The 11,744-nt window shown below is 42.3% G+C and overlaps 1 protein-coding gene across 1 annotated transcript; it reads left to right on the forward strand.

The window, feature by feature from the left end:
* Positions 1-240: 240 nt before the first annotated feature.
* REXO2 (RNA exonuclease 2) lies at positions 241-10,967 on the forward strand. The gene is made up of 7 exons (XM_047753232.1): positions 241-542; positions 1,503-1,586; positions 4,612-4,689; positions 5,308-5,419; positions 7,024-7,132; positions 8,326-8,379; positions 10,516-10,967. Exons 1-7 carry the CDS (start codon positions 396-398, stop codon positions 10,643-10,645), a joined length of 714 nt encoding a protein of 237 aa, XP_047609188.1. The 5' UTR covers positions 241-395; the 3' UTR covers positions 10,646-10,967.
* Positions 10,968-11,744: the final 777 nt, after the last annotated feature.

Here is an 11,744-nt window from a genome sequence, read left to right on the forward strand (position 1 = left end):
AATATATTTGAAAAAAATAAAAAAGAGGTAACAAGTCTTTTTTACCAAACAAAGTAAGAGAGTTTTTTCTCAGCTAGGCGGCTTGCAACTAATCCAAATTCAGGAAATAACTCTTCAAAAGGAATAAACTTAGCTCGGAAAAACAGGCGCGTCCAGTAACACCCGAAAACACGTGGCGGGGGCGGGGAAATTGGTCGCAACACCAGGCAAGACTCTAAGTCCCATCACGCCATTCGGCAACTAAGTCCGACTGTTCAGGGCTAGCCGGCGCATTGGATGCTGGGACTAGTGGTTTTTGCTCCGGCGCTTCCCCGCGGGTTTGCGACGTTTAGCGACTATCGCGCCTGCGCCAGCGCCGGCTGAGAGGCTGGGGCCGTGGCGGCTCGTGCCGGGTGATGCTAGGCGGCTCCCTGGGCTGCAGGCTGTTGCGAGGTGTGGGTGGGACTCGCAGGCAGTTCGGGGCGCGGGGTGTCCGCGAAGGTGGCGCAGCCATGGCGGCGGGGGAGAGCATGGCTCAGCGGATGGTCTGGGTGGACCTGGAGGTGAGTCAGGTCGGTTGGGGGGTGAGGGAAGGCGAGTGAGGTTTCGCGCGTGGCATCAAGTAGCCGAGCCTGTCCGGGGAGAGCGGCGGTGTTTGGATCTCAGGTGTGGCAGGTGAGCGCCGCCCGGTTGTGGGCGGCGCGGGGCAGGACGCGGTCAAGAGTCCTGTGGGTTTGGGGGACTGTGCCCGACTGTAGGCTTTCTTTTCCAAAGGGAGGAGTCATCCATATGGCTTCCCCAACCCCTCAATTCCTCCCAGATGTGGACCTCCCTAACGCTTGGGGCCCTTTGGGCTCGGGGTCCCAGGGGTGGAGGTGGGCACTGCGGCTCTGCCAGACCCGACTTCCCAGCCTCCCGGGACCTTAGGTTGTTAGAGCTAGACGGGACTCCGGAGATGACTCAGCCTTACCCCATATTCCATAAATGAGAAAACTGAGGCCCAGAGAGAGAGAGGATTCAGCTCATTCAAGGTCGTGCTGTTAGTGAGGATCTGAGAACCTAGTTCTTATCCTTTTAGGTTTTCCATACTCAACCAAGGACTCTCTCCTTCCCTTGAGCCTCAGTTTTCTCCTATGTGAAATGGGGATAATAACGCAAAATTGTGATGAAGACCAAGTGACGTAATTAATATAAAAACTTTGTAAACTCTGTACAAAGATGTAGTGATGTTAGTTATCCAACTCTTCCAAAATTGGATGCTGTCAGCACTCAATTTTGCTTGCTTTGCATCTGCCCCAGAGTAGAACTGTGATGCCGGACATGTAGCAGGCCCTTGGTAAATGTCTGTTGGACCAAAAACTCATATTGAGTGCCTTAAGCACTTGGCCAGGGAGTGTTATTGTCTCTTCTTTCCTGGCTCTGGGATATAACTTGAGTATGCTTAAAGGGTTTCCTGTTAAATAAACTTGGGTACAGTAGACCAACAAGATGGTTTTTTGTGTGTTACATATTTTCTATTGCAGATGACAGGATTGGACATTGAGAAGGACCAGATTATTGAGATGGCCTGTCTGATAACTGACTCAGATCTCAACATTTTGGCTGAAGTAGGTGATGCCTTGTAATAACCATACTTAGAGTGTATTAGAAATTGAAAGATCGCTTTTTTCCCCATCTCTTTATTTAAAAAATGCAGAAACTGGGGTCCCTATAGATTAAGGTCCCTATAGATTAATGCTGTCATTTACTGAAAGCTTACTGTGTGCTAGGCACAGTTCTAAGTGCTTTACAGGTATTCACTCTTAATCCTCACGGCAACTATAAGGTGTAGGTACTGTTATTTCATGGAAAGAGACATTTTGGCACAGAGGTGTTGGGTAATTTGCCCAAGGCCACCCGGCTAGGTATTGGGAGAGCCAGGAGTTTAACTCAGGCAGTCTGAGTCAAATGCTCCCAACCAAGTAAGGCAACCAATCTCAGTAGCCTACCGGGATTGGTGACTCATGCCAAAGTTGACTTCTTTATATCATAACCTTAGCTTTAACTTGACCCCATGTAGTCAGTTTCTACCTTTTCAACTAGGACGTCTGCTCCTTCTAACCTATATTAAGATTTTAGAATTTCTGTTGATAGAGAATCGTGAAACATCCTCTTGCTGATCTCTTGGATATGATCAAGGTTTTAATACGCTCCTTTTAACTGAAAGATTAAGCGAAACCAAACACACCTGTTGCCTTTTGACCACTCACAAAGCATTTAATAAGTGTATGACGGCTTCTGATTGATAGAGGGTCAACTCCTGGGCCCCGAATAACTTTGTGTCCTATTGTCAGCCTTGTTCAGAGGCAGTGAGAAACTCTAGAAAAGGAACAGGGCAGGGATGTTTTTGGGAAAGACAGTTTGGTTAAAGTCAGTTTCCAGAGGGTCTGATTGATGTGTTACTGACACTGGATCAATTTCCTAAATCTGCCATTAAGACTTCTACTTAATTTCCTGGGTAGGTAAAAGAAGGGAGGAGCCATTTTTAGAGAAATTGCTACTTTCCTGGAGTACCAGGCCAACATCCTGTTGTACCTCCTGATACATCAGCTGAAGGAGAATCATGAGACTTGGTATTTCTCATCAAAACAATTACCTCTTTAAAAAAAAAAAAAGAAAGAGAAAAAAGCTTTATATAAACTTTGAGTTTAGGTTTGGTTGTTTTTTTTTCCCTGTCCCTTGGAATTTGCTAGAGATGACTAGTGAAGAGAAGTGTATTTACCAGGCTGATTTACCTTTGGCTGAAGAAGAGTTTTTCCCTTAGACTGTTGATATAATGTGAAACTAGCAGTTTAATGGACCAGGTAGTTGCTGAGTACCCTGGAGGAAATCTGGGTCTGTATTCACACAGCTGCAGACAAGTGCGGCATTTGTAAATCGGCCCAGTCAGATGAGGGTCAGGATGTTGAAAAAAAGCAAAAATCGCTTAGGGGCTGTTGGCACCTCAGTATCAGTTCTGTGGAAAATATGTTTTCTTCTTGTGTACTAGTCTGAGGAAAATGTTTTATGCTGATAGAAGAGTAGACATCCCATCTGAAATTTTTTCTGTAGGTAGCTTAATGTGCCAAGCTGGGATCTAGAGTAAGTGGAATAGCCTTACATTGATAGTGGTTTGCTTTTTCCATCATAGTTTGTTGGAATAGCATTTTACGATACGGAGTTTTTGGTTTTTTTTTTTTTTAATGTTACCAGAGCAGAGTTTTTGCTTCTTCATGGGGCTTGGCATCGGTAATTTTTTTGTTTGGCTAAAACTTGTTAGTTGTAGAGGTCAGGCATATTTTAGTCAAATTCTTGCCATTCCTCTCAGGGATTGCCAACTATTTTTACCATCTTAGTAGTAATCATACCTTGGGATTTGTAGAGTCCTTGTCTTCCAGAGAGTTCAAAGAACTTTATATCTATAATTTCTTTTATTCTGTTAACATCCCTGCGAGGCAAGAAGGGGTCAGTGCGTTATCTTCATTGTACAGAAGGAGAAACTAAGCCGAAGGTGGCTTGTCATAATGCCACGTGTTGGGCTTCTCTTGTTGTTGGGACTCTGACTCACAGTTGAATGTTCCATTAAGTGGGGCTGAGAACTCCAGGGTCACTTTTTTTTATTTTTCAAATGTCACTAGTTACCTTTTGAACTTTTTAACATGAAAATTCTGTTAAAATTAGGCATTACTGTCGTGGCTCAGTGGTTAATGAACCCGACTAGTATCCATGAGGACGTGGGTTCGATCCCTGGCCTTGCTCAGTGGGTTGGGGATCTGGCATTGCTGTGAGCTGTGGTGTAGGTCACAGACTCGGCTCAGATCCTGTGTGGCTGTGGCTGTGGTATAGGTTGGCAGCTACAGCTCTGATTCAGCCCCTAGCTTGGGAACCTGCATATGCCGTGGGTATGGCCCTAAAAAGATAAAAAGCAAAAAAAAAAAAAAAAAGAAAATACTGTTAAAATTAAACAGTATAACTTTCTGCAAAATATATGTATAGTCAGGTGTTGGTGTTTTGGCCCTGTTCTCCTATCTCATCCCACTCCTCAAGTCTTACATGTTTTCTTAGTATTTTATGCATATATGCCAATGTGTATATTTTTTAAAAACAAGTGTAAGAGAATGCATAAGCATGTATATACTGTTCTGCAACTTGCTTTTTTTGCCTGGCAATAGAGTCAGGGACTGGCAAGCTTTTTGTAAAAAACGAAGACCAAATATTGACCATTTTGGGCTTAGAGTGCCACGTACTTCTCTGTCACATTTGTTTGTTTTACAATCCTTTGTAAATGTAAAAATCATTGTTAGCTTACAATTAAAAAAAAAAAAAGCCACAGGCTAGGTTTACTGATGCTTAATTAATATCTGTTTCCTCTATTAATGGACATTTCAGTATTCAGTTGTGTGTGTGTGTGTGTGTGTGTTCATTTGTTCTTTTTTGTCGTCATAAACAGTGCTGGAATGAATGAAGGCCACTTTTTGAAGTAACAGAGTGCCCTCATCTATCTTTCTTTCTCAGGCATATATATTTAATCCTTAAAGCAGCTTTAACTTTGCCTCAGAAACCAAGTTTATCCCTGTTGATTCCGGATGACTTAACGGCTTTTCCCATCCACAGGGTCCTAACCTGATTATAAAACAGCCAGATGAGTTACTGGACAGCATGTCAGATTGGTGTAAGGAGCATCACGGGAAGGTAACATTACCAAATAACAGGGTTGCTGCTTTGGGGGTCAGTGACAAGCTTGTTGCCCCCACATCTGAATCCTAGCCCCTTGTTGGAGGGTGTTATTAAAAGGGGTAGAGGAAGATTGCTTGGCAAGCCTGGGAAACTCGTTGCTTGTTGACTTTTCATCTTTGGGACCTCTCGAGGTCACCTTCTCCCGCATGTCCTCTTTTTCCCTCTCCTACTTCAGTCTGTCGCGAGCGCATTGTGGATTGTCAGGTGTTGCTCAAGTGAGTCTTTTGGATGAGGTTAGACAGCAGCTTTCAGAGCAGAGAGAATGCTCCTCTCCTGTTAATAGTTGTTGCTTCCCAGAGGTTACATTTGCTTGTTTGTTTTACCCTTGGACTTTGAACATCACCTTTTCTCACTGTGCGGAAATGCTGTTAACAATCAAGAACGTAGCTTATTTGACTTGGCTCCTTGAAGAAAATATTGGTACCAAGACAGCATTTTCAGTTTGAGCTTGAGCTTGCTCCACAGTCCATCGGTGGTTATATTTGCTCATTTTAGAAGGGAAGTTTTGTTTCTGGATGCCTTTGAAAACTGACTTGATGTGTTTTGGTGGGGGCTGGGGATTCTCTCTTGCAGTCTGGTCTAACCAAAGCAGTGAAGGAGAGTACAATGACATTGCAGCAGGCAGAGTATGAATTTCTGTCCTTTGTACGACAGCAGACTCCTCCGGGGCTCTGTCCACTTGCAGGTAAAACCCAGTCCTATGTCTGCTATTACTGTGTCTTCCATTGTAGTCGTTCAAGAGACTGCAGTCCCAGAAAGATCAGCCAGGATTATCATGTCTTCCACTTTCCCCATTCAGATAACACATCTTACTTTTGTGTTCAAATTTCCCTGTATAATTTATACGTGAATATTGGGGAAAATGCCCTGAAACTTGACATGAGGTCTGGGATACCCAGACTAACTCAATACAGTTTTTCCAGATATTTTTATTATGGAGAAATTTCAAATGTACAGAAAAGTTGGATTTAGTAATTGTTAACCTTGTGCCATGTTTGTTTTATCTGTCTGGTTTTTTGGGGACATTTGGAAGTAAATTGCAAGTATTATGACACTTCATTCCTAACTAAATACTTCATCCACCATTTCCTAAGAATAAGGCCACTTTCTTAAATCCACAGTGTCGTTATCACATTGAAGATGATTAAAAATAATTCAGTAACATCATCTGATACCTAGTCTACATCCAAAATGTCTATTTTTTTTTTTATAACCAGGATTTAGTCAAGACTCATGCATTCATTTGGTTATTCTGTCTGTTCAGTCTCTTAACCTAAAATGTGCGCCTATCTTTTTTTTTTTTCCCTTGTGACATTGACTTTTTGAAGAAATCAGGCCACTTCTAGGATTTTGAAAGGACTACCAAATTGTCCAAGGGAGGTTAATGTTTGTGATGGTGTATTTGTATTTGTAAATTGTACAGTAACTAACACTTCCCTTAAATATTCATACAAAAATTTTTGACTTTAGGTACTAGAGCATGTATTGTATAAATTTCCCCCCTAGCTAGTGCAGCTGGCATCTCTTAAAATTCTTATTTAAAATTTAGTGTTTTTGTGGGAGTTCCCATTGTGGCTCAGTGGTTAACGAATCCGACTAGGAACCATGAGGTTGTGGGTTCGATCCCTGGCCTTGCTCAGTGGGTTACGGATCCGGCATTGCTGTGAGCTGTGGTGTAGGTCGCAGACATAGCTCGGATCCTGCGTTGCTGTGGCTGTGGCATAGGCTGGCGGCTACAGCTCCGATGGGACCCCTAGCCTGGGAACCTCCATGTGCCGTGGGAGCGGCCCCAGAAAAGGCAAAAAGACAAAAAAAATAAATAAAAAAAATAAAATTTAGTGTTTTTAGTGTAAATTACTGTATGGAAACATGAGTGTGGATATGCTTTATTAAAATTGAGATGTAAATAAAGGCTTATCGAGATTTGGTTAAAGTTTTAGTGTTAGTGGTGTGGATTTTGTGATACTGGGAAAAAATTTGCGCATCTGGTATTAAATCTAAAAAAGTAGTGGATTTGAGCATTTATTTTAAGTATGCGGAATGATGGATTTATCCTTTTGTCCATAGAGAGGCCATTTACGAAGTTAAGAGCTAGACTCAATACTCTGAAATCTGCTCTTGTAATCTAATCAGACACGCTCAAAACTAATTTAGAAAATTTGAGATGTGTTTAGGATTCGTTTGGATTAAAAAGATAATCATCTCCCTTTAAATACAGTTTATGACTTTTTATGTACTCTCGTATATCACTAGAAGTACACAGATGCGGTATGCTTCGTGTCTTTCTAGGAAATTCAGTTCATGCAGATAAGAAGTTTCTTGACAAATACATGCCCCAGTTCATGAAACATCTTCATTATAGAATAATTGATGTGAGCACTGTTAAAGAGCTGTGCAGGTAAGGGCTAAATTTAGGATCCATTCAGTTGCCTCATTTAGCATGTTTTACTTGAGAATTTGTGGAAAGTAATTGAACAGAGCTATAGAACTGAGGGGCCCAGTGGGTGTATAACTTAGTCATCCCATTCTCACTTAAACTGGTGAAAATTGGGGGAAAGGACCTCAGACATCTTCCATGTACATTTTATTAATCCAGAACATTTATCGAGCACCCGTTCTGTGCCGTGGACTGACCTCTGTGCTGGGAACATACAGGTGAAAAGCCCTTAAGTGCTTAGAGTTTAGTGAATTGACAGGTGTATAAAAAAACGCACCCGAGAAGTGTGCTGTGTGAAGATGTCTGTCAAGGAAAAGTGCGTGTGGCATTTTGAGGGCACAAGAGAAGGGGCCTCCAGCTGCTGGAGGGAGGGGAGTGGGAAGTCAGGGAGAACTTCACATAGAAAAGAGCCTTCAAGTTCAGATTGAAAGAACAGACGCTTTCCAGGCATTTAGGTGAGGAGAGAGCATTTCAGAGGGTGGGCAAAGGTAAGAAAATATACGGGAGCAGGGAGGTAAGGGCGATATATCAGATTGTTCTGACTAAAAGGTGGTAAGAAAAGAGACAGGGAGATGAGAAGGACTCTTGCACCAGTTGCAGTGAGAAGAATGAGCTTGGGAAATGGCAGTGGGTGGTGGGCAGCAGGTGGAGGTAGAATATTTGAAAAGGTCTGTGACACAGTGTTGAGTGCAGAATGGGGACCTGGGGCAGAGGAGGAGGCATAAAGTGATTCCTTGTCTTTCTGCTTTGGGCAGTTAAGTGGATGACGGAACTGTTCAAAGATAAAGGGGAAAATAGAGGCAGTGTGGATTGGGGGAAGGGAGGTGATGGGGGTGATGAGGATAGTGGCATGTGTGTGGGGTGGGAAGTGCCTGGTGGGTTTTAGGAGAGATGTCCGGCCGGCATGTCCATGACGGAGACTCAGGAGAGAGCTGGCCTGCAGTGAGCAGATTTACCCATCTCATGCATTGACGGTCTTGGCCAAAGAGAACGTACACAGTGAAGAGGGAGGAAGATGGCATTCCAGGCAGGCAGGCACCTCGATAGTCAGAACCCAAATGCCTTTTTCAGTGTGAATCAATTACTTGAAGGATGTAATTATTCAGTGTATTTGAGACACTTTCCTTTGAGAGTTCCATTTTTGCTGTGTATAGACGCTGGTATCCAGAAGAATATGAATTTGCACCAAAGAAGGCTGCTTCTCACAGGTAAGTTTGGGTCCTTCCAGTTGTTTGGCCACCTGCCACAACATAACCCTGCAGTTCCTGGCTGCTTGAAATCTGTCTCTTCTCTGCTTTTCCTTGAGGGAAAAGTAAAGGACAGCTACTTAAAGATAACTTTCTTTTGCTAAGATTATCAGGAATTGTGGTCAGGAGTCCAGCATTCCATTGTGAGCTACATACAGTCTTAAGTCTTTATTGCTATTTTAAAGACTTGTAGGTAACTTTGTTTGTAGGTATATGAATTGGCCTAATTTTTCGAGCAGTGAGCAGTATTGATATTCTTCCCAGCAAGAATATGGATTTGTAGCCATTTAAAATTAGAACACAGATGCAAACTGTTGCCTTTGGAATGAATAAGCAATGAGATTCTGCTGCATAGCACTGGGAACTATATCTAGTCACTGATGGAGCATGATAATGTGAGAAAAAAGACTATATAGACTGGGTCGCCTTGCTGTACAGTAGAAAATTGACAGAACACTGTAAACTAGTTATGATGGAAAAAAATAAAAATCATTAAAAAAAATAAAATTAGAACACGTTTTTACTATACAGTTAGCCTGACTTGGACACTTTTTAGTTTTTCAGGTTCTTTTTATGTCTGCAGCCTTAGGCCGAAGTACCCCAGGAATTTAAAAATCTTGTGTATCTGGTGTCCTCTTTTACTTCTTGGTTTGGTAGTCTTTCAGGAAGGCCATAAGGCTTGATGGGAGATTTAGCAGCTGGCTTCTGAGGGCTGTGTTTGTTCATCTACATGCTGAGCCCCTACTGTGTGCCATGCACAGTTCTACGCAAACAGAAAGACCAAATCGCTGCTCTGAGGAGCCTGGCGTTCTAATGTTTTTGCGGGGGGCAGGGGGAGCTTCCATGGCCTACTGCACAGTAACACAGGTCTGGAATACCTCACGTGAAACACTTGGGACTTAAAGTATTTTGGATTTTAGAATTTTTCAGGTTTTAGAAAGGTGGTAACACCCCTAACCGGGTGTGAGAGGGCACCGGGTAATCAAAGACATGGGTGTTTCTGCAGTGAAATGTATGGATATTTACACTCACTGGTCTAACTAATGACTATAAATAGCCTCACATGAAGGTTGGTGGGGTTTTGCCCAATAGTGGGCTCTGGAAGTACTCTGGGGCTTCAGCTCTCTTTTGGATTTCTGCGTTCTGGGTAGGATATTGTGTTCCTTGGCCTAGCCAGTGGCTGTGTTTTGGATAACTTCCTCTTGCCACTGTCTATCCAAGACCTGGGAAGAAAGGAGAGCTGTTGCCTTAACCCCAGAAATAAATGTTGCACTAAGGTCGGTGCAGTTCGTTCTCTAGAAGAGGCCCTTGGCCCATCATTCAAAGCTGATTGACTGACTTGTACACTGTTCTAATACTGTCGGTTACCTGATTTCTCAGACTCCAACAGATGAGAAACAGCATGTTGGAGGAGAAGAAAGGCTGTTAGATGGAGGCAGGCTGCCACTGATTATAGCACAAATCACCACGAGAGAGGAGGTAGATCCTCTTTTATGGTTAGGTACTGTCCGATAATTGATGTTTATGATGATGACTGAGTCCTGAGTTATGTTGGAGTATGTCAATATATTTTGTGCAGAGACATCATTAAATATTGTGCAATGTTTCCCAAACTGTGTTCCATGAGCTGTAAATATGTATTCCACAAATGTGGTCAATTAAGCTTTAAAAATACTGTGATACAGTACAACTTCCTCCTGGGAATTCATAGTACACAAGAGTACATTAAACGCTTTGCAAAAACTTCAAAAAAGGAAACGTTTCATCTAGTTTTTCCTAAACTTATTTGACCCCGGAATTCATTCTTCGCCCCTTTGGAAAATCTCAACATCTTGTGGGACAGTTTGGCAAACTTTAATCTGTTATGTTTTAGAAATTTTTTTAAATTAAACTTTTTTTTTTTAAAAAAAAACAAAGCACTTCAGTTTGCTTTGCTGAAACATTCTACTTCTTGATGATTTTGATGCTACAGAGAGTGGCATTTACCGTAGTACCTGTGGTTCTTAAGTTATTTATGAAGCGTTACGCTTTGTAAAATGGCGATCGTCTCCCCTGTGTCTTGGACCTGTTGGCTCAATCTGATGTGTTTGCTTGTAGGGCACTTGATGACATTAGCGAAAGCATCAAAGAACTTCAGTTTTACCGAAATAACATCTTCAAGAAAAAAACAGATGAGAAGAAGAGGAAAATTATAGAAAATGGGGAAAATGAGAAGACTGTGAGTTGATGCCAGGTCTCATGCTGCCACCACATAGTTCTCTGGAAGCGACTTCTGGTGGTTTTGGTTTTTGTTTTTGTTTTTTTGGCTCACGCTCATTGCTTGGCAGAGCACCTTCTTTCAGTTAACTTGCAACTCCAGATTGATTATTCAAGCAGACAGCACCCGAAAATTATTTTTCTCCTAACATGCTGTTTTCATTTATGACACAGCAGCTCCTTTGTAAGTACCAGGTCACAGGCATCCCTTGGTACATAATCTGTATTTGCTTTTAGACCATTCCTTTTGTTTAAAAAATAATAATAATAAAGCTAGTTCTATTGAAATGCAACCCTTTTTGTACTATCTATTCTTTAGTATTTTAATGATTGGGAATGATTTTTCTGTTTTAGGTGGTATGGCTGATGTTTAAATTTTCATAGTGACCTTAGGAGTGGAATAAGTTTCTTATGTTAAACGGGCAGTGAAGTTACTCTGTTTTGCTTTGTAAGTCAAGAATAAGAAAACTGGAGATAGATTCGGAGAAGCAAATTGGGTTCATTGTTATCGTTAGCAAACTCAGAGCCCTGGTGCTACTCTTTGCTGTGTTCGAGAAATTCAAGTAAGCCACCAGACAGTGATACTCTAGGTAATAACCAAGGTTTATTGAATAGGTATTATGTGCAAGGCAGCCACTGTGCTAGGTTTATGGAAGATAGCTGGCTGCCCTAGGTCCAATGGTCGGTAGGTACTTGAGGAAGGATTTCAGTTGGCGTATCTTAACTCCTAGCTTTATGTACTTTAGCTCTTTAGGCACTTTAACTCTTTAGTTTGTGTGCAGTAGGGAGGTGAGGCCTCAGCCAGAGGATGCGTTAGAAACATCTGTCTCTAGAACGAGTATCCTTCAGACAGATGCCCCCAAAGAGAAGAAATCAGACTGGGAAGGGCCCCCAGATGAAAAGCCTTTTGTGTTGATCTCAGATTCCATCCCCACCCAATTCTGTGGCTGTTATATGAACATAGCAGTGTGATCCTAATGTAAGAGACTGTGGAAATCCCTGGTGGCTCAGTGGGTTTAGGATTCGGCATTGTCACCGCTGTGGCTAGGGTCGCTGTTGTGAGGTGGGTT

The sequence above is a fragment of the Phacochoerus africanus genome, chromosome 11 (assembly GCF_016906955.1).
Source record: "Phacochoerus africanus isolate WHEZ1 chromosome 11, ROS_Pafr_v1, whole genome shotgun sequence".
Classification (NCBI taxonomy): Eukaryota; Metazoa; Chordata; class Mammalia; order Artiodactyla; family Suidae; genus Phacochoerus; species Phacochoerus africanus.

Coding starts and splice junctions, on each gene's coding strand:
- REXO2 (XM_047753232.1), top strand. CDS start 396: ATGCTAGGCGGCTCCCTGGGCTGCAGGCTGTTGCGAGGTGTGGGTGGG. Junction 543..1,502: donor TGGTCTGGGTGGACCTGGAG/GTGAGTCAGGTC, acceptor TTTCTATTGCAG/ATGACAGGATTGGACATTGA. Junction 4,690..5,307: donor GTAAGGAGCATCACGGGAAG/GTAACATTACCA, acceptor TCTCTCTTGCAG/TCTGGTCTAACCAAAGCAGT.